Here is a 23,258-nt window from a genome sequence, read left to right as displayed (position 1 = left end):
AGCAAAGACAATGAAAGTCTTTGTAATACTATTACATGAATATGCAAATATGATCAAAGAGAGCATAAAAAAATCTGTTGTTCAGTAAGAAAAAGAAAATTCTAATTTTAAGACTGCCTTTTCAATGCTGCCCAAAACCTTTGCTCAGTGGAACAGGTGTAAATAAGGATATAATATGAGCACAAAAGAGCTGCCCAGGTATAATTGAGAACACTCTATTTTGACTGCAGAACTTGCATTACTCATGATGATGCATTAACTAGAGAAGGCACAGCTAGACATTAGATCCCAAGCTGAGTTCACTGGGCTAATAATTAGAAAGCCATTTCTTTTTAGTTTTTGACTTGGAAGGAGAAAATTTGATATGAAAATCACAGACTCAATAACTTCATCCCTTGGGGCCATTTCTACAAAGTCATTTTTCAAAGCAGAGCACAGTATAAGGCCATCTGGAAGTGCAAGTTGTTGCAGAATACAGTTGCTCATTTATTAAACAGTACTTCATACCAAAAATTTCACTGGGGCACTGAACTGTATATTGGGGGGTTTTGTTTTCCTTTTAAAATTATTTCAGGAAACAGCTGAAATTAATTTCACCTACAAGTCCAAAGATTTTGGAAACAAATGTCCATATTCATTTTCACACATTCTGTGAGCCATCTGGAAATTTTACTTTCCTGAGCCGTATGCTGTTCACTCTATCCACCTTAAAAGAATCTCCTGCTCTTTGTAGTCTGGATTTTTACTTTAGTGTAGGCCTGCACTCTGTCAATGCCCAAAGCCCCCTGCAGTCACTGTGCCCCAATCCCTCCTGATGGCCAGCAGGCTTGCACAAGTGAGCCTTGTCCTTGAATAGGTGGCTTGTTTGGGTGCAGACAGGAAGAGCTGTGCCACCACAGCCAGGATATTCCTGGCTCCTTGGGATTTGGCCAGCACAATGCTGTCTGGGAGGCTCTCCAGACTGTTCTCGCCTCTACCTGCCACCACTGATCGAGACTTTCAACCTCCCACAGCTCTTCAACTTTCCTTCCCCCTCAGGCTGATTTTGGAGTAAGGACTCCCAGAAAGCTCAGCTGGGATATCAAAAAATATTTAAGGAGGTGGGGAAGTTTCTTCATTTAGTATTTCTTTAGCAATAACATGGGGCAAAACAACCCAACATCTCTGAAAACAGGGCTACCTAGCATTCATCTAGGGCTACCAACATCTTGGACTACCCAGCACTCAGCAGGCAAAGCTAAGAGGATCCAACAGTGCAGTTAACATCAAGTAATGTCATTTGTTTTGCTGTGGTGAAGCAGCAACAACATGGTGATGCCATTGGGAACAATGGCAATTACACAGCAAGCCACTTTAGCATTACTCTATCATTACAGCTTGATAATATGCAATCAAAACGTTATTAGCAATCATCAGCAGCATCTATTATTCATTGCTTAGATCAAGCTAAGAAAGGGAAGGCTGTATGTCTACCAGTAACAGGACTCTGAGCCAGTCTAAGCACAGGGTTGGAGGGTAATTCCATGGCCATACAGTGCTGAGTCACCGCTGCATAACCTTCAGCAATATTACCATCTCCATTGTTCCATGTATAAAATTGAGTAATAATAATAATCTATATTTCCAATATTATTAGGAGTAATTAACTCAGATAAGTATTACCATTCATTTCATAGTGGTTACTAATTCAGAGTTAAACTATTTAATTGTAAAATTTAATACTTATATCTAAAGTTGCAGGCATTCAACAGATGCAAGGAGTTATCTGAAGTTGTAAAATATGTGCATCTACATATTTGTGCACAAATGGGTCCATAAAGCATATGCAAACACACACTCAACCTAAATGGTCAGCTGGTTTCAGCTCCTTCATATTGCAAATATGCTGGATAAATATGTGTGTGAACTCTGACACAAACAGCTCTAGTATGTAAAGTATCTTCTATGTATGCACAACTTGTTGCAGTAATTTTAGTATTTGAATTCTCAATTTTTTTCAGTATGCTAATGAGCTCTAACATGACAACCAACCTGTATCCCCAATATGTACCACAGTTTGGAAACTCTAAAAGTAGACCTGAAAACAATGCTCTGTTCCTTCTCAAAAAGTAATTTTAATTTATATTCAAGAGGCAACCAATGTTATCTCTATTTATTTCCCTACCTTATTTTGAGTAAAATAATTACATAATTTACACCTTGACAATTACTTAATAAGCAAATTAAGAAAGCATCAGAAGTAGCTGACTAAAGAAGCACAGTCTGGTATTTTTAACTGCATACTTCCATCAGCATTTTATCTTCACCTCTTCAGTGCAACCAGACATGGCTGTTACAAGTAAAAACCCTGTTAATCATTTCATTAACAGTACTAGTTTCCCAATTTATTCAACAGTAAAAAATTCTAAAGTAATTCAAATTTAGGTCTCCCAAGCCTGTAACCTGACTTATGTGGGCAAGCATAAGTTACCTACACAAACTGACAATGCTCTGCAGAGGTACAAAAATGCATCACCAAGATCCACCCATCCATCATCTTCATACAGAGTTCCCCCACCTAGGCAGGTACCTCTGACTGGTGTTTTTCACCACCATTTGCATCACTCTTCAAAGTCTGACTGCAGCTCCAAAGTCACTAAGAACAAAAAAGGATCACTACACCATCTCTTCTCATTCTTTGTTCCACTAAACAAGGGGGAAAAAATTCTTTTGAGTGATGGGAGAAAAGGAAAGAGATGAAGTGGAAATATGTTTTAGAAGATGGAAGATGCAGTTTCAAGTAACAAAATAACTGTTAAACATCAAGGTAGGTTAATTTTTAACCAGAAAGAGAAATCAGGATATTAACATTAAAAAATGACCCTAGTCAGAATTGATCAGTTCATAAAACTAGTTTACTTTCACTTAGTGACTAAGTCACATAATGACTTAGATAATATGATTTCTGGTATTATCTAGCCAGGCAACATAGGAACAAAAACACTGGGCCAATTCGGGAAATAACTGGAGAGGGTCTGTTACTACTAGGGCACAGAACCAGATTAATGGCATTTCTCTGCTAATAAAAAAAAACCTGTATCATTTTTCACACCTGTTTTACGGCATATTTGCTTGATACAAATAAGAATGCAAAAGAGAATTAAACAAAAATATTGAAAAATATATACATTATACATTCTAGGCAGGCTGCCAATATGAATGCAACAGCACAGTTCCATCAGCAAACATGGATGAAAAGGGGTGAAGCTCCAACCATTTTACACAGAAGTCCCTTGACTGTAAAGGGACTTCAGCTTCATTCAGTTATTTAGTACAAATACTGAGCTACATCTCAACAGAGAGGGCACTATTTGATACTTTTGCAATAGTTGGTCTGATTTGCACTTTTCCAGCACTTTGTAACTCTTCCAGTTTGACAACTGTCTCTACTTCGTCACAGAGGGCAGAGGTGGAGGAAGGAGGTGAGCCCAGAACATATCCAGGCATGGATCACCCAGGCAGCACCCCCTGGCCCAAGAGCTTATCTTAAGCACTCACTTCCTTTCAGCTATTCCACCTTGGTTTTAGAAACCACAGAATCATGGAATGGTTTGGTTTGGGTTGGAAGGGACCTGAAAGACCATCTAGTTCCAACATTGCTGCCATGGGCAGGGAACCTCCCACTGGACCAGGTGACTCAGAACCCATCCAGCCTGTCTGGTCAGCAAGCCCCAGCCTCCCTCCCCATCCCTGGCTCAGCAGGTTCTGGCATCATCACATCCAGGAGTGAGCTCCCAAGGGCTCTCTTGACAAAGTGGACAGCCCAGGGCACTCTGATGCCCAGACCCTGGCTGGTCTGTGCCCTGTGAAATTGCAAGACATACCCAAGGAGAGTCCCCCAAGGTCCCATCCCTGCTGCTGCACTAAAGTGGAGCCATGGGCACCCAGCACATCCCCAAAGCCTGACATCACTGAGAGAGAGCCCTGGGGACATCTGTGCCCAGCCCTTGGGGCAGGACCTGACCTGTGCCAGCATCTGGTACTTCTGTTTCTTGTAAGTAAAAAGGCACGATTTCCAGATGATGCACGCTAGTATCAATTTTATTTGAATGCAGTTCACACCAGTTTTTTACACCAGCTGTCAGCAAGGTCTGGATGACCTTGTTTTAAGTGTTTATGTTCTCCAAAGAAAGAAACATTATCTGAAGCCTGGTTTATGTTTATTTTAAAAGACCAAAGAGTTTATTTTGAAGAATCCAACTGAAAATGCTTAAAAGGCTATGATAGATACTCTGAAGTATGAATTGGAAAACTTGAAATATATTGCATATGTTGTAAGGGCCACTGACAAATAACAGGAAAGCAATGTGTGCTTACACAGTTGGGAGTATCCAAACTGTCATTTGGTTGTCTTATTTGCACAAGATGTTGGACAAAAATTAAAACAGAAACAAACGTGCAATAAATTTTGCATCTTTTAAGTTTAAAGGATAGTTACAAACAAACTGTCACAGCCCTAAAAAGGGCAGTCTCCATTTGATCTTACTCTCTTTCCTGAATACCTCCTTCTTATAACTAGAAATACCCTTATTCTGCATGGACCACTGGCCCTGGCCAGACTGAGCACTATTCAGACACTGGTATGACAACAAGTTGTTACAGAAGCACTGTCACTGAGAAACTCCACACAGTTAAAACAAGGCCACCTCTTTCAAAATAAGTAATAATGCTGTTTTTCAGCATGTCCTGGAAACAGACTTTTCCCACTCCCTATTCCCCTACCCAGTCCTTTTCTTGGATTGTCTCTGTAAAGGTCCTTACACTCACAGCTGAAGGTCAAATCCCCATACAAGCTCTTAGGACAGCATGAAGTTTGTACGTACCTAAACCATGAGGTTTTAGATAAACTATTTGTTTCTAGACCCAAAGCTTATGATCTACATTTGAATTTAACTCTCCTGTCATTTCTACTGCTAGAGATAACCAGCAAAACCAGCAGAGCAAATACTGGTGTAGTATCACATTTATTGATAACAGTGAAATACTTTAGCTTTTCAAATGTACCTGAGGGGTCCATAAAATATTTGTTGTGGAAAATTTTGTGCAATCTGTGCACACACAGGCAATGAGCATATTGGTATCTTAATTCACGGGTATTATGGGAATAAGAATCAGTTTAGAAATTGATTTGGATAACTATTTATTCCCAGTTGTCATAAAACACAATATAAGCTTCACTGCTGGTATACTTTATCCAGGCAATCCTAACTACTTTGAAAGCAGGATTATTTACTAACCTCAGTACACTACTCAAGCAGCAAGAATTCCCAAAGGACACATCCCAACACAGTAAGCATTTCAAACTTCTTGAGTAAGTCTGATGCACAATTTCTAGGAAAAGGAAAAACATGGCAGCTTGCAAAGTAGCATCAAGAAGTTACCTTATGTTCTCCATCACTCTTTGTTTCTACTGTTAAAACTCATTACAAACTCTAATTCAACAACAAGGAATGCATCCAAGGAAGAGAAGGAGTAGGAGCTGATGACAATCTCAATAATCTTACCACAGTAGCATCAGTCAGCTACCAACTCAGCCCAGCAGCAGTCTGGAAAAGGAAGGGATGCATCTATTCCAAGAACGACAGGAGTGAAGATTATAGAAAAAGCAGAGGACTTACCTCCACAAAGAGCTCTCCAGAACTTTCCCCATGTCAGTATGATAATACTTGGTAAGGATCAGGATCACCTAAAAGAAAATTAGAATAAATAGATTTAAATATGTAAACTGATGTAGAAACAGAAACAGACATGGGCAGCATGATTTTGGGAAAAGCAAAAGCGAGGCTTCTGAAAACCTGAGAAGTATTTGACCTCATTTTAACTCTTAGAGTTTTGCTTTTGAGCCTGGCTTTTTCATTTCTCTTTCTGGGAAGAGTGATTTCAGCACTTGAAATTTTCTGCAAACCTGGTGACTGTGAAAGATTGCTCATTTCACATAAACAATGGAGTTGGAATTGTCACATAAATACCACCACCACCAGCAGACAGTCCTCAAGGAATCTTTATGACTTTCTGATTAGGAAAAAACAACCTGGTTGCTTGTTTAAATTTAGGAGGCAACTCTACAGACACAATTTTTTTTTTAAATCCAAAATGTTAAACAATGGTGATTAACTTTGACTATCCAGATTAAAAAAATCAGGGGGAAAAAGAGCTCTGGCCTTCCTCACAAAATCAGCAATGCAACTTTCATAGCTATCACTTTTCATTTCTTGAAGAATCACTTTTTCCCCTTCATGAACCAGCTCTGTGCTCAATAAATTACTCATCTGCATCAGCAACAGCCAACAAAACACACAAGCAAATTTTATCCACAAAACATCTTCATCCTTTGAAAACAGTCAGCAAGAAATATTTTCCATTTGCTCAACAAGTGACAAATTTACTGGTCAAATAATGTAAAGCTCTAGTCCACAAGCAGTGTATCAAGCTCAGTACTATGGTTTATGTTTGGATCTTTTACAGGTTTCTTTCATTTGCTGCCAGTCCATATTTGTGGCTCTTAGAGCCACATGCTCATGGCAACCCCAGAGAGGCAGAACAGGCTGGTCCCCTGCACAGCTGGAGGCTTTCTTTAATGTGGGGTCAACACCAGTCTCAAACAGTTTGGGGCAAGCTGTTATTTACCTGGCACTGCTCTGCTCTGACCACCAGATGAAATCTACAGCAAACAGCAACTGTAGGTGTTCACTTTGATTATTCAGATAACTAAATATGCCAATGATACATTTATGCTGCACTCCTTGTATGCTGGAGATTGTAAGAAAACAGAATTACAGACTGAAGATGTTATCACATGGAAATAATTCAGTGTTTTACAGAACTGAGGTATAATACCAGTCTCACTCAAGGGTTAGCCAAATCTAATAAACTCACAACACATATTGAGATAAGCAAAAGTGGGAACAATCCATAATTCACAAGTATTATTCACTCCTATTCTCAAAAGAGCCACAACTTACCAGATCACTCTTTTGGGATTTGATTACTTATAAAAATAAAACTTTTGGCATAAAAAAAGAAAAAAAATAGGTTACTACAAGACTTACAAAGTGAAGGGAAAGAACCATTTTCTAAAGGAGATTGTATCTGTGGAGGAAATTCCTGGCTACAGCCCAAGCACGTTCTACCAGGTCAGCTATTTATTGTATCATCAGTGTCTTAACTGCAGCTTTTACTGGTGCTTGCAGTTAAGAAGAAAAAGAAAGAAACTTCACTATTGGGAGCATCTATTGGCTCTAATTATTAAGGAAAAAGTTTCCAACTGTGCCTTTCCAAACAAGTATAATCCCTCTTAAGTCACAAAAACTGATCTGGAATTTATTTTTTAAGAGATATAAGAATGCATACTTGGTACATGAAAATAAAAAAGAAAATACCTAAAAATACAAGAGATTATACTTTCTTTCCTTCCATTTATGCAGAAATGGAGGCTGAATCCTGAACTTGGTGAACCAACTTTCTTCATCCCTGTACATCCTAGAATTAGAAATTTTAAAATTCAGATAATTTTCAGCAATGTGTGTTGGAGCTATCCTGCCAGAGGCTAAGCCCAATGTTCCATTCCTGAATTAAACAGGTTAAAATCACACACAGAAAATCCTATGGTGTCATCTTCAGTCTTACCTACTTTGAGCATAACCTGTACGGATGCATCAACCAAGAACCTTCCAGAAAAGCCATTTTTGTAGCTCAGCACCTGTCAGGAATGTTGAAGACTGCCAGGCTCCTGGTACTGCTGGCTAGCTGCAGTTCATCTGGGCATGCACACACCAAACCAGAAAGGCACTGCTGTTCCACACACCTCAACTGAATGGCTTTCAGGAAACTGCAAACTGCAGTGGGGAGCAGCCATAAGCAGTAAAACATCTTCTTGATGCTGCAGGATTGGTGCTTTAAACTGAGTCAGAGCTCTGAAAAACAGATGTCAGTACTTCCTAATCTGCCGTATAAATTCATGTAAAAATTTAAGTTTGCACCTTATTTTGTACTTTGGAAGTAGAGAGAATGACTTAGTAGGAAAAACAAAGCCATCAGAAGCCATCTCTGAACTCTCTAATAACATTAGCAGATTCCTGTCATGAATTAAGAAGAATGAAGCTGCTGAGGGGCTGACCATCATGTCAACTCTGCCAGTGGATTTCATCCCAGTATCTGAATAATGGAGGCCAGCTATTTAACAGATTTTACAACACAGTCCTTTTGCATGAGGGCACCTTTTCAAGTGATCCTGAAAACAGGATCCAGGCTGACCATAATGGCAGTTTTTCTAAATTAATAGATAGATCCAAAGAACAGAAAGAATTATTTCACAGTGAAAGCATAAAGGTCTTCAGGATCTCTGGATTCTACCCATCATTTTTAAGAGCAGAAGCCTATTTCACTGATTTCATTTTAATGAGACTCCATAATTACGAGGATTTTACAGGCTGGACTGAAGCCAGTGGTTCATACACATGGCTCTCTAGTGAAAGTGCTTGGGTGGCCTGTGATGGGGAGAGACATAGCAGCAACTGAGCAGTGATCAAGGATATGATTCTTAACCAGCTCATATTACCATCAGTCATGGACAGCAACAACAAATTTAACTTTTTTCTCTTATTATTTTACAGCTAAATTAAATGTAGGCAATGAAGGATAATTAAGATTTATCAGATTTTTTTACTTTAAGTTGAATTTATAGGATTATCTAGAAATCTCCACTCCATTCAGACTTTCAGAGACTTGTGAGTCCATTTTAAACCATTTAAACTTAAATTTGCCCACATTTCTTTGAGTTCCCTCCCAGAGTATGATAATGGAGATGACAACAATGATTTCTGTTGTGTGCTAGGGACCTGTGAATATCTGATGGTGCTTCTGGACAAAAATACAAAAGGGAAAAAAAGAAAGTGAAAACTTTCAGCTTTTATTACAAAATTGATACTCTATTACCTGCTTCTTTACCAAAGCCTTTGGTAAAGGCCTCTCCATCAAGCCAGTATTTCTCTCTATGTGCCATGGTATGGCAGATAAATCCCTTATGAATTCCAAGAATCAAATGCAATGTGCATTAGAAGTTAGTTTTCCATGCAAGAAATAACTAGCTTCAGTCAATTTCTCTGTGTTGGGCCTTCAGAAATTTCTCTACCTCCTCCTCCTCCCTCCTTTTTTAGTGGGGAGAGTGACAGTGGGGTGCACAGATGGAATTTTGATTCTCCCACATCATTCCCCTGCTTCCATAACTTCGTTCTGCCTGTGTGAATTCTCAGTAGCCACAGCTCCAAACTGTTCTTCAAACAAAGGAGCTGAATAAGTTTTGATCCAAAATTCTTTCTGGATATAGAGCTGTCTTCAGGGGTGCACTGGGTTTTCAGTGAATGACAGACCAGAAAAACAAATGGAAAATTCCAGCTATTATTACCCGTGAATAATGAAAGTTAGAATGATCTATGCTTATCCCCTCTCCTTTCCCATTGCTCTCCTCTGAAAATGCTTTGCAGCAAGGCTGGGCTGAAAAGAGAACAACTTCACTTTACAAGACACAATGTGCTTTTAATCATTTCCTAATAAAATTTTGGCTTTAAGAAGCCCATTTTAATCCTCTCTTTTCATCACCATGCAAGCTAAGGGGGCTGAGAAGGGAAAAAGGAATGAATTCTAGATCAATCACCTTTCCGGGTGTTTATATTTTATCTTTCTGTGGAGGATTTGCTAATGTCCTTTTCCTTTTGATAAACATCAACTTTTGGAAAACTATTTTATTTTTTCCCCATGCTCCCTCCATGATGCTTTTTTTTCATGGACCACTCTTAACAAAGATCTCTCTTTTTCTATCGACATGCAGATCATTACAGATAAAGTTTTATTTGACCCCTGACATTTTTGATTTTAGGTTTTGGGATATTTTTAATCTATGTAGAAGTTTCATAGCAAAAATCTCATACTTTCAAATGCACAATTATAAGTATGATTGCAAGTTTTTGTCTTTTCTCAAGTTTTTAGACAGTGAGAGCATGCTGTAAGTACTTCTGGGCAGCCAGAGCTACCAGGAAAATAAACTCCTCAGACAGATTCAAGTTTCTGCAAACTTTTTAGCATCTGCTTAATTTAATTCATGTGAATGAACCCACTGAAATCCAAAGAAGTGTTTATGAGAGGCATTTAATACCCTGTATGACTGGAACATAAGCTGCTGTTTTGCTCAAGAACAGAGCCTCACTCACCTTTTCAGCTATTTAACTATTCCACTGTACACCACAACTATTTTGGGGAGATCAAGAGGTTCTGGACACATCCTATTAATTTTTCACTACCACCCCCTGTAATTCCAAAACTTTTTTGACACCTAATAATCAAAAATCTCCCTAACAAATTATAGGCAGCCACCTACTGCTCCAATCCCTCAAGCTATTTCCACTTTTGCAGCAGCAGGCTCTTCAATCATCATGCTAAGAGCAATGTTAATTTTCACATCTCTTATTTAAAACAAAGACTCTTAAGAGAAAAGTAAAATTCAGGAAATTATTAATATGAAGGTACATTACTACAAGGCTGTTATATGGACTAACATACTACTCTTAATAACTACATCATAATTTGATTATGCTAGGAAAACGAAACAGAAAAAGGGCATTTAGGTTGACTCTGTTGCAGCACTATGATAAAAGGTAAAAAAGCAAACATTTAAACCATTATTTGAGCTATTAAGAATTCACTGTATAAGCTTCTACTCCTCTCTGGTAATAAAGTTCATAAAAGCAATACATGATTTAATATGAAATACTGAAAGAGTTAGATTTCTATTTGTTCCAACTAAATTGTATTGGGAGATGAGAGGACTTACTGTGTATGAAGTCACTGACTATACCAGTGCACTTGTATTAAACATTAATAATAATTCCATACAGTGAATTAACTCATAATTCAAAGTAAGACACAATAATGACTCAATTCCTATTCTCTAAGAGGTATTTCCATCCACAAGAGCTGAATAAAAGCAGTGGTTGTGATTGCTTCCAGATTCAAAACCATTTTAAACCCAGTACTTCACACATTGACCCTGAAAACATTCATACAGAAAAGTAACTTTAGGTATCAAATCCACTGTCTAGCACAGAACAAGATTATTCTCTGTTAGCTCTGTACAAACACAGGACAAAAAGACAATCTACTGCCTTCAGGAGCCTACAGTTCAAGCACAGAACACAAGTCTTCAACACCATCACCATCAACCTTTACCAGCTCATGCCAGATTTTCAATGCAAGCTCCTAAGAAATTTTTTCTGTGATACCACTCCATATGTATGACAGTGTATATGTATGGGTTGAGCTCCTCATTCCTACCTTTTAATTCTAAATCAACTGACTGATTTCAATCATATTTAACAGAGAAGTAGATAGGCATATGGCTGAAGTAACCATATCAGCTGATATCACAAGTTCATGGCATAGATGCATCTAGAACAGCAATAAACAAAAAACTACAAAAAAATATAAGATTGGGGAAGCTATATAAATAAAGAGGCTTCCCAAATATATTTTCCTATCTTGTAACTCGGGCAGCTGGGCTGCTAGTGCAGTTGTTAGCAGGTGGCTGCTGGATAGGCCCAGGTTTCTGTGGTACTGCCTGACCCACCCACACAAGAACAGAGACTGTTGTTATATAACTATTAATGATCAGACTCCGAAAATCAAAGTTTATGCAGAACTGGTCAGCCAATGTGGAGTGCTGCTACTTCAACACATTCACATTGCTGCTCCTTTCTAGAACCAGTAGGTGCGGGGCCAAGATTTCTGGGCATGCTGCAGATGCAGAGCTTGCTCAAGCAAACGGGAGGGAACTCAGTCTGAATTATTAGAATCAAATCTGCAGCTTTGGAAACTGTCTAACATTTTAACTAGTTGCTTAATTACACTTCCTGTTCTTTTTCAAACAGCCTCAAACAGTGTCACCTCTGACACAAAAATCTCCAGTTTTCTGTCATTGCATTTTATTACACAACCAGAGGAATTTTTAGGTTTAAATATTTAACATAGCATTTGATAAGTTCTTAAAACCACATTTGCAAACATGCCAAAAGAATAAATTTCTAAAGCATGAAGCAAGGATATTTTTTTCTTGTCTCTCTAGTCCCCTAATTGTGATTCTTTTTTTAAATACAGACTGGCTTTACTTATCTTCCCTACTAATGTATTCTAAATTGAATTAGCAATCCTTCCTGCAGAACCAAACTTATTATGTGAATATTCTTTTTCATTCCCATGAAAGTTCAAGAGGAAGCAGAGTTAACATTGGAAGATGCCATATGTAAAGCATCTTTAGTCTCTTCCAAATATTTCAAGAACTCAATATTATAAATAAGCTGTTTACCTCCATCATCACTATTATATAGCTATTCACTACCAGAAAAGAAAAATCAGATTTTAAGTGTAGTTTGTGAAATATCCCCAGTCTCTCATTTAGTGTTACAGCCCAATAGGAAAATATAAAAATTTAAACTGAGCTTCTAATCTGCATCACTAAATGGTTTCTCAAGGCCAGAGCTTTTTTTTTTTTTAAGAAAAGCATTTACATATAAAAATAACTATGCTTTTTATTTAAAAAAATGAAATTATTATGCAAGGCATATGGAAATAGCAATAGAGGAGGATACCACAAGCTGGATAGAGCATTCCTTTGACGCAGGGCTGTTGGCAGACATGCTCATATTGGTTACTCTCCCTCACAGCTGCTCTGTCTTCACCAGAACCACAGGATTAAGTATCATCGTACCAAATAACATCATATTTACCAGAGGTTTCATCAACCTACAATGTCCTCAAAATAACATTTCATTATCTCTGAAATGGCTAATGGTGTTCAAATGAGACCTAATTGTCTATCATAAAAAGGCTTTATAAACACTGTACATGGAAGCAAGGACTTTGATACTTCATGAAGATCAGCCAAAGAACCACACTGTTTAATATTCGTCTTTGTCATGAAAAAGGACTGAAATTTATATTAACTGAATATTAGGTGCCTGAGTTTGTTCTGTATGAATGAGAAAGATAAACATAGGAACATGGTCTACAGAGTGGAACATGGGCACACTCCTACCTGAAAGGAGTTCTGCCAGGACAAACATGCTAAAGACCAAGGCAGTTCTATTACAGTGACAGAGTGATGCTGATTAATATTTCAGTCAGAAGACCAGAGACAAAGCAGAGGCAGATGCAAAACTTGTTTCACACCTTTTGTGATGTGGAGCGTGTGTGTTGTACTAATCAGCATTTACATGGTCAGAGATACTTTAACTCTACTTATTCTAAAGCTGGAAAATGACACAAAAAAGAGAGTAAGGAGGATTAAATGGATTGGGAAAAAAAATCAGGCTGCCTAGTAAAACAGGAATAACCCAAAACAGATCTGGGGCTGATACTCCAGATACTTTCTAACAGAAGTCCCCTTGTCCCCCAGCTTGATCACCTTTCCAGTGAGGAGTGCCTGGATGCCTCTCCAAATGAGGACCATACTCTCTGCAGTTTCACACAGGGATAGACAAGGCCTAACACCACCCACTTTTCCTGGGTGGAAGCTAGTCTCTCTAGGACTGCCTTTCATTTGAACTGTTTCATCTTACTTATGTTGCTAAAATACTTCATTTCAGAAGCACCAACACACTGCCCCAGCATAATGTGAGAGGGAACCATTCCCACTCCAATGCCAAGCCTGCCTGCTCCCTGCGGCCCCATTCACAATAAATTTGGAACACCTCAAATGGCATTAACAGAATTCAGCTACTGTAAAATACTGGGAATGAGCCCCTTTGAGAAGAAGGATGAAAGCACATTTATCTTCAGCATTATTCCTGAAGCAGAAGAACTTCATATCCATGCCAATAGAAAGGGCGTAAAGGAGCAGAAGGAACATCCAAGTGGGTTAGGAGACTATTAAAGAGGGCTTGGGAGCAGTTGGGAAAATTGGTCAGGGGCCAAATACGTCAAAGAAAACATTGGAAGAGACCGAGGGACTGCTGGAAAGTTCTCCACATTCAGTCTGAAGCCAAACCAGGAGATTTCCAATCTGTGAGCACTGAGTTTTTGCCAGCTTTTTGTGTTTCCTCACCCAGCCTCTGCCCTACGTGTCCATTACTTTAAGAGCCATGGGGACATAAAAAAGCTAAGTGGAATTATATAGCATTATCTGTGAAAAGAAACAGCTCTTTCAGCACATCATTTTGGATCCCTCTCGTCATACAGACACTGTGCTTTAGTTTAACCACTATGAAGTATAATAACATCATCAGTCATCTTAGAGCCAGGTTTCAAATTAGCCTCGCATTCCTATCTTAAATCTCTAATACATTTTAAATGACCCTCAGATCAAGTAGATACAAGCAGGGAAAGATTGTAGACCCTGATAAATGAGATCTATATTTCTTTATTTTACTCCAGTAAAGACTTGGGTATTCAACAGATTCTTTAGAGACAGTTTTTGCATGTCAGCATTTAATTGGTTGTAGCTAGAGCTGCAAAGCAGTTTCAGTCACAAACCCTTAATGTGAAATTCTCCCCCTAAAGACTGATGGTTTTCATGGTTGGTCTCTCCCCATGATCACAGATTGGTTTAGAAATATGCTAAGTACTTCTTTCTTCATGTCATGAGCACTACTGTTTTCTGTCTTCACGGATTTAAGGATAGATCCAATAGTCAAGCAGCACAAGAAGAGGAAGAAAAATATTTTAAATTCATGCCTAGAACTCTTCTGAACAGTTACCTCTACACTTACACCTTCTCATGGCTCTTTTCTGTAGAAATGTGGTAATTTCAGTCTTGTGCCCCCTTAACATGATGTTTATTTTACAGTTGAGAAATAGAGACAGATGTATTACCCTGGTTTATCCCAACTTTAGGATAGGAAGAAAGAGAGATATCTCTAGTTTAGATGTGAACAGGTCTTTGGAAGTACTGTGTTTCTAGTGATTTATCATACTGAGGACCTACACTTCCAGCTTGACCCTCTCAGAAAGTCTGGAGGAATCCCTGTCTAAATAAGCTGCAGGAGAAGTCCAGGCAGAGCAGAAAACATCATATAAAGTGAGAACAAACTGAGAAGCAGGATCAACAGACACATCTAAATTCCATATGCCTAACCCCAAGGATCTTCTTTTCTGATCCATGATGTTCCCAGACCCAACTCCCACATCTTCCAAAAGCTTTCAGGATCCCAAGATCCTTTCCCTTTTCACTGCTACCCACACCACACCCACATGTGGAGCCAGGAGGTCTGCAGTAGTTATGTGCTTCTGTACCACCAATGTCCTGACATGTAACACAAACTGTGCCAAAAAGGCACAATCTTTCATATGGAAAAAAAATCTTTTTTCCCTTACCTCCTACAAAAACAAAGAGTTGAAGAAATCTGTAAAATTATATATATCATCTCAGAAGGTGCAGCAGACTAAATTTTTTAACTACTAAAAACCCCCATATTTCACTTCTTCAAAATGGTAGGTATGACCATTATAATTCATTCCAAGGTTCTTTACAACATAACTTTATACTATGAGACAGTTAAAACTTTTGTACAGTGTACATGACATTTACTGTTGTCCTCCATTATATTGAGCATCTCTCTGAAATTGCTACTTATTTTCCAATCATTTTTCCTAATGAGTTTGTTCTATATTTCAATTACAAATGCCTGTCTCTACTTATATTTTATTCCTGAAACTTTAGAGAATAGTCTTCTCTGTTTACCAGTCAACAGTCTTTTTCTTATGGAAATTAACTTATCCCAAAACAAAGAAAAAAATTTGAACCTTTAAATCCTTGCAAATTGTTTTTCCTCAAGTTAGGGTTTTAAGTGATGCCATGACAGAAAGACAGCAGTAGCCAGAGGTCAGAAGCTGCAGTCCAAAACCAATGGCAGCTTTTCAGCTTAATGTTGTTTAGCAAATGGATGTTTTTGTTGCTCCCTCCTCCCCCTTTCATACCCATGCACTTAGAGTCTGACCCAAAGTCTGAACCAACTGGAATCTGGATTGAGCCCATTCTAAACACAGGAAAAATAAATCAGATCTTGAAATTTCTTACGTGAAGAGAAGGGTCCAGTTTTGATGAAACCTGTCTCTCACATTCTGTGCACAGGAAAAACAACCACATTATATTTTCCACTAAGTGCATGTAATTGTACCAATTTCTGACTTTTAATGGACATGAGACCACTGCAAGAGAATAGCTAGAGCAAAACTTCCAGATGCAAGCTTTTTTACCACACAGTGTGAACTTACACTGCCAGAGGTATCTCTAAATAGACATTTCTGAAGTAAAGTTCACTCACAAAGTACAAGAGAAAGCAAGCAGAACTACTGGAAATTACCTCAGACCTATTATGTCAATCCCTGATCAACTACACACATTGTTGTTATTTTTTTTAATACTGTATTTTGCAATAATTTTATAAGATTAGAGGCCACAGGAAAAATGCATCGCCCATATGTCTAAAACAGCATTCAATTACTTTCATTTTCCCACTTTGGAAGGAGAAATAGCTTTTCATCAGTAGAAATTATTTCCCAACCTCTCCCAAGCCCATCATCATCTTAGACAAGGCAGTAGGCCTGTATTTTTCAGAGGCAAATAGAAGGAAAAAGAGGCTTTCAGTGCAGCCCAAGAAATAGCTGCAGAAGATTATTTTGTAGACACAGTAAAATGAATAAAACATCTGTTCAAGACTACTCAGCCACCTCCTGAAGACAGAAGCATGTCAAAACTGACCAAGTTTTAGGGGGGAAAAAATAACCCAAAAAAACTTCTATCTTCCCTGCCAATTCTTCCATGAATTGTCTTTTTCCAAATAGAAGACCAGTGACATTTCTTCAGGAAACAAAGTTTGTTTAAGCTTAAATTTGACTTTTAATAGTCGTTTGTATGAATGGTCTCAACAAAAAAGTTGGGGCATGATATAGGAAAAATAGAGAGCAAAGTGGCTCAGGCTTTCTTTCTGAGACTTAAAATGAGCAAGGACAACAATCACACTAGTTAATTAACAAGTATCCCTATTACTGCTATGTGAAGAGAGAAATTAAAAATGCTAAAGCCCAATGTTGGGAGATTTTAGCTCAGTCCAGGGATTTTCTACCTGTGTTCACAAACTGCCCAGCTCAGAGCACTACCCACAGACACCTAAGCAATTTCTGGGGCATTGATTCCATATCAACAGGGAAAGAAATCAAGCCCCCTCAATATTCCCTGGTCTGGAGAAGGTGAAAGAATTCTTTAATCTCTGTGACAACAAATTGAGAGTAATTTACCCAATCTTTTTTTTCTTTTTTTTGCAGCTTATCTATCCCTTCCCCAAATCACAACACAGTCTGCAGTGCCTTTCTCAGGAAGAAGGCATATTCCGTACACCTCTTAACCAGTTGTGCTTATGAACCAATAGATGATGATCCAAATAAAATTTCCCAAAAGAAAGAAGAGATCCAGTTTATGGACATAAAGGTCAGAGGACTACAGTGAAGAAGTAGAAATTATCCACTATCTGGAAATAATGCAAGTCCTCCAAGAATAAAATAAACAGGCAGTAAATGTGCTATCAGAGAAATGCATCACCCAGGAAGGGAGAAACAGATACTCAAACACATAAATTCTGTTTCTTAGTTTCTATTTTAATTAAAGGAGTGCCTATTTTCTTAGTGAGTTAAGTTACTTGGAGATCTGTCAGTCCCTAAGAATTTTTTACTCCTCAGTGTCTTAAGAAAAAAAGGGAAACATGCAGGGTCTCTGGTCACAGTTCAGGCAAGTTTTTGTTTTGGTTTTAGCCTCCTGGTAGCTAGGGTTGGCCCTCCTTCTCTTCTTTTTTTTTTTTTTATTTTCTCAGAGCAAAGAACACTAACAGTCTGTGGCTGTGCATGACTGGTTAACACAAAGGCAGAGATCTGCAAACTTCAGTCCCAACTCCCCAGCTCCAGAAACAGCATTATGGATGGATAATAAGAAGCGTAATCTGAATTTTGCAAAATGGATTTGTGTCCAAAACCTAGACTAGTTGCTAATTCTTTCTTTTACTTAAAAAGAAAAAAGCAACTTACCTACTCCTCCCCCCACAAATCAATGCATTATAGATACATTTCTCTGGATCTGTCTTTAATTATTAAGTACCTTTCAGCTCTGCAGTGACTCTCATGGTTATTTCACACTTATAGACCAGAGAAAAGGGTCCATCCCACTGCAGCTAGAAGTGAAGTAGGAAGATGGACAAAAGCAAAAAGGAGGGGGAAGGTGGGAATTGGCAAGCTTCCACGACAGTTTGTTTATTTTAGTTTCAAAGATTATGAAAATTTTATTTTCAACACCAAAGGAAAAAGGCAGAAATAAAAAATTAAATAACTGCCTGGAGCTAAATGTTTCCTGCTTAGAATTGAGCTGCAAATCTGTAGAAATAGATATTTCTGCAACTATAACCTTAATTCTAATAGTGTTTGATATAGTGAAATGTAACAGTCCTCATAGCAGGTAATGGGAGATAATGATCACAAAGCCAAATGTTTTCTGGCTAAATTCATAATGAATCCAAGTGGATAAAGGCTACAAAGTGTTACTAGGGTGGCAGGGAAGGTAATTCTTTCCTGAACTAAAAAAGTATTTTTGCTTCCTGGCAGTGGCTCCTTTTTACTGCAAAATGAAGGATTTCTGTACTCGGGCATCTCAGAGAGCCTGAAAGGCAGGTGTAGCTTTTAGTTTCTCTAAACTGTAGGTTTTAGCTCCTAAGATGTACTTGTAGTTTAACTTACCCTAAAACTGTTTGTATTTTCTGTAAAATACAGTGATTGTTCCTGAAGGCTTATGTGTCAGAAACATTCTGATTTATTCCAACTGATTTTGATATTTTGCTCTTACATTGGGATGGGAAGACAGGGACAAAATCCCCATAATCGAGACTGCCATGACTCAGGCATAAGGAGAAGATGGTGTCTCTAAGCAATGAGGCAGGAACAATTCTGAACAGTGGAAATGGCCCTCAAAAAGCACGAAGTACGTTTCCTAAAAAAGCTCCCTTTAAGAAGTGGTAAGCCAGAGATCTAGATCTTTGTGTGCATTACCTCAGACATTGCCTCCTCCCAGGCTGTGGCTGTCCTGAGCTCCCTGAAGGAACTAAGTTTGTTGAGGGGTGCACATGGGTAGGTGAAACTGCAACTTGAGCCAAGAACATGTTCAGGAGAAAAAGGGATCTTCTGGGACCTCCTGTAGACTGATATTCTGTGGTGTCAGGTAATTATCATGTTGCTATAGATCTGCAGCCATTATAAACACAACCCTCCAGTGAAAGAAGTAAACTGAAGGCATCTCAGAAGCTAAACCCGAAGCTGGAAAGGATCACCTGGTTCTCTCTGTCCATTCACCTCTCTTCCTACACTTCCAGACCCAAATCCATACAAATCAGAAACATACTTTAAGCACATTGCACAAAATGTAGCTATCTACACTTTAAAAAATATACTGCTCCTACCTCTTCCTCTAGCAATGAGTTCCACATTTATTTATGCAGCCAAGCAAGTAATGATGACTTATTCCTTGAGTAAATTTATCTACCTTCGATATTTATCTACAGGATCATGTCATGTGCTTTTATAGAAGATTAAAAGACCTCTTCTGACAAATATCTTTTCCATAAATAAGTACTTACACACAGTAATCACATCACTTTTTGACCTTTTCTCTTTGATAAGATTAATGACTGGCCTCCCTGCAATTTACCTCACAAAGCTTACTTTTCAGCATCTGGATGATTTTTTGGGGTCATCGCCCTAGCCCTCACCCCTTATCTTCAGAATATATTCTCCAGAACTGAGGACATTTCTGAGGTGACAATACCAGATCTGAGCAGCAGCAGCTACCAAAGGCAAAGCCAAGTTGATTTTCTTACTCAGTCTTGATATACCCTTTATGGCCAACCCACAAACAGCTTTACAGGAACCTCACCACAGGTTTCCAGGAACAGAGATTCTGGGATAAGCCAGCATAGTTCTGCTATTGGAAAACTAACTTAAAACAGTTTGTTCCTCTTTCCCTAAAAGTGAAAGCTCACTTGGCAAGTATGCCTAATAAAATCAGGCCATGCAGAGGAGGGACTAAATGAATATACATATACATACAAAAATAATTAGCATTTTTTCAACTACCCCACCAGGTTCTCCCTGAAAATTCAAAAGCTTTCTAAGCCCAGATATTATTCATCTCTCAGACTCCAAAGAGCTGGTTTTAATCTGTCTCCTCTTGCTTAGCCTTAGGCTTTGTAGACCTACCCCTACCCCTCCAGCAATAATTATTCTAACTAGTCTGTGCTTCCCTGGGCTAATTGCCAGCAGAATTCAATGATTTTCTGCAGAAGAGCAAGCAAGTTTGTCAAGAAAAAGTCTGCAGCTGGAGACAAGGAGAAAAAAAAAATGAAAGCAAGAACATCTTCCAGGTTCAGTTCACAAATACATATATAGGAGAATATCAGCATCAAGAACAAACCTCTTGAGGTCTCTTTCCCATCAATTCAGTTGATTTACTCATTGAGGAAGCTACCCCCAAAAACCTTACATTGACTTCAGGGTTGTTAATTCCCAAAGCAGCCTTCCATCCTGAAAGCCTTATATCTTTGCATGTGCAGCTCTCCATCTGTCTCCATAAAAGTGAATTTTTGAATTTTCATCTAATCAACCATTTCAGATTACGTTTGCAACAACCTTCATAATTTTATCAATTTTTGTGCTATCTACAAACTTATCAGCAAATGTATGTCACTATCCATATTGGTGATTGAAAATATGGAAATACTGACTGGCACTGGATTCAGAACGAATGCTTAGAAAATAAGTTAATGAGTTTTCACAAAATTGTGAATTATGTCCCTACTGCTTCCTCAAGGGAGATTTACCCTCTTTCCTGGCACTTGCCCCAAATGGACTATTCCTGCTTGTGGAAAACATGCTCTGACTTCTGTAGCTGACAGACCTGCCTTGGATCGTAAACACCCAATATCCTTATTTCAACACTAAGCCATCATTTGAATTCACAGCTTTTAAGGAAACACCATGTGTTTCAACTGTCATATTTACCCAACACTAAAAAGCCTACCAGGAAAAATAAATTTCATTCTCATAACGCAATGCGTTACATGCCTAATTGCAGAACTGGAAACAGTTAAAAACGGAAACTGTTCCCTGCATGACATCATGCTTAGCACTAAAGTGGCTCCAGTGTTCAGGGAGCAAGGTGCCAAAAGACACTCTCACTCATCTCTCTGCAACTTGCTTCTTCGTCATGTCTCCAGGAAAATGAAGCTTTAGAATTTGTAGTTAATATCAGCACTATAACTGAGCACTCTCTTCTTTCAAACTGGGCTTCTTCCCTGTTTTGGTTGGTTTTCCCCTCAGAAATGGAATAAAATGTGCAAAGATCTAAGTAACTCATTCTTCATGGTTGCATTCAGCTTCTCATGAGAAATCTGCCATATAAACTATGTCCCCTCACATCCAGGTAGGTGTGGGGATCCTCTCATTGATATTTATCATTCAGGAATTCCCTACAACAGCAACATACACAATCCAGAATAAATACTGTGTCCCTCTTTGGGACCCTGCTGCAACAAAGACTGACAGCCTGGAGCAACTCCAGTAGAGGACCATGATGAGAGAGCTGAAGCACATGTCAGAAAAGGAAAAGTGGCTCCATTTGTCCAGGGAAGAAAACACCAAGGCAGAACCCTCCACTACCTAAAGAAAAGAGAGAGACAGACTCTTCCCAGGGTCTGAGAATAAGAGAAATAAAACCACAAGCTGGAGGGAAAATTCCAGGGGGATATAAAAAGAAAAATAACTGCACCCTGAGATTAATTAGGTAGTAGGTCACCCAGTGAGGCTGACAAACCTCTAACCTTGGTGTTCTCAAATTATACCTGAACCAGACAGACCCTTAACAGCTTCACCTCCCCTTTTGATATGAGCCCTACCTTGAGCAGGGAGCTGGGCCAGATGACCTCCAGATGTTCCTCCCAACCTCAATTACTCAGCAATTCCATGCCACATGGATGGCTTAAATTAATCTCATGTGCCTTAATATATTATGTGAATATAATATTTTAAGAGTTCTGTTGATCAAATTTCAAGTCCAAAACTTTACAGGAAGCCAAGTATATTTTAATATCATAGCCACTTCCTTACTTTTTAACTTTGTAAGGAAAACAATTTTTTCTATCCTTTTAATAATGACTTCATAAAAAATATTTGAATAATTTATAACTTACCAACTTTCTCCCTGCTGCTGCAGTTAGCTGTTATCACTATGATAAGCACACAGTAAAAAGTATTGGTTTTCTTAGATAAAGCAAGTTCAGAATAGGATTGCTACTCAGATTTAAGAATTTCTAACTCAGTTTCTGGGCATAATTCATGGTCAGAGTACAGAGTACATCACTGAGTTTCAGCTCTTCTTTGCCTTTGCTGTTTTCCTATCCTTTTTCATTATCACATTATGGCAACAGTACCACTACAGCTACAATAACCTAAACCCATTGAATAATACTAAGTAGGAATATACTCACTTGCTAAGGAGTATGATTAATAACAGCCTCTTCCTCCTCAAAAATTATTTTCTCTAGTATGCCAATGGTTGTACTCAGTTGAGGCTGGATCAGATGATCCCACTAGGGTTCCTTCCAACTTTACTCCTTCTGAGATTCTCTGATTTGGTGCCAGTCATTGGACAGGTTGGTGGCAGAGCTGGGAGCAGAGCCAAGGACACCTCCTTTAACACTAGACCAGCAGCCTTCACACATTTCAATATTTTTTTCCAGTGAGATACTATAACTCATTTCTATATATGGCCACATAAATCAATAAATAACAACAACAACAAGCTTTAATATTTTATGATATTAAACATTGTGAATTATGGGGTATTTGTTATACACAAGCAAGTATATTTTAAATTGTGATGCTCAGAGTTGAGCTAATAATTTTCCCCAGAGAAGGAACAAGAAAAACTCTCAGCGCTTTTCCAAAACACTGTTATATACACTCTTTGCTAAGGCAGGGCACTATATACCAGTGATACACACAAGATCTTCCAATACACAGTCTATAAAATATTTCAAAATATTCTTGGTGAAACACTGCACTGCAATATAACACCACATCATAGGTTGTCATTTTGGATGTAAAACTATATGCTGTTGCAGTATGCCTTTCACTCAAATTCACAG

At 38.4% G+C, this 23,258-nt stretch overlaps 1 protein-coding gene across 4 annotated transcripts in view; it reads right to left on the bottom strand.

Annotated features, from left to right (window-relative positions):
• The window catches only part of SORCS2 (sortilin related VPS10 domain containing receptor 2), a 519,673-nt gene that overhangs the window by 340,385 nt on the left and 156,030 nt on the right, over window positions 1-23,258 (bottom strand). For all 4 annotated transcript variants that reach the window (XM_054290103.1, XM_054290102.1, XM_054290105.1 and 1 more), the window contains exon 2: window positions 5,658-5,725. In XM_054290103.1, coding sequence (XP_054146078.1) covers window positions 5,658-5,725 — 68 coding nt within the window. The remainder of the gene's footprint in view (window positions 1-5,657; window positions 5,726-23,258) is intronic.

The sequence above is a fragment of the Melozone crissalis genome, unplaced genomic scaffold (genome assembly GCF_028551555.1).
Source record: "Melozone crissalis strain CALT ecotype California unplaced genomic scaffold, PUWL_Pcris_2 ptg000006l_1, whole genome shotgun sequence".
NCBI classification, from domain to species: Eukaryota; Metazoa; Chordata; class Aves; order Passeriformes; family Passerellidae; genus Melozone; species Melozone crissalis.
The sequence above is the reverse complement of the archived record's forward strand: the minus strand, read 5'-3'. Positions and strand labels throughout refer to the sequence as shown.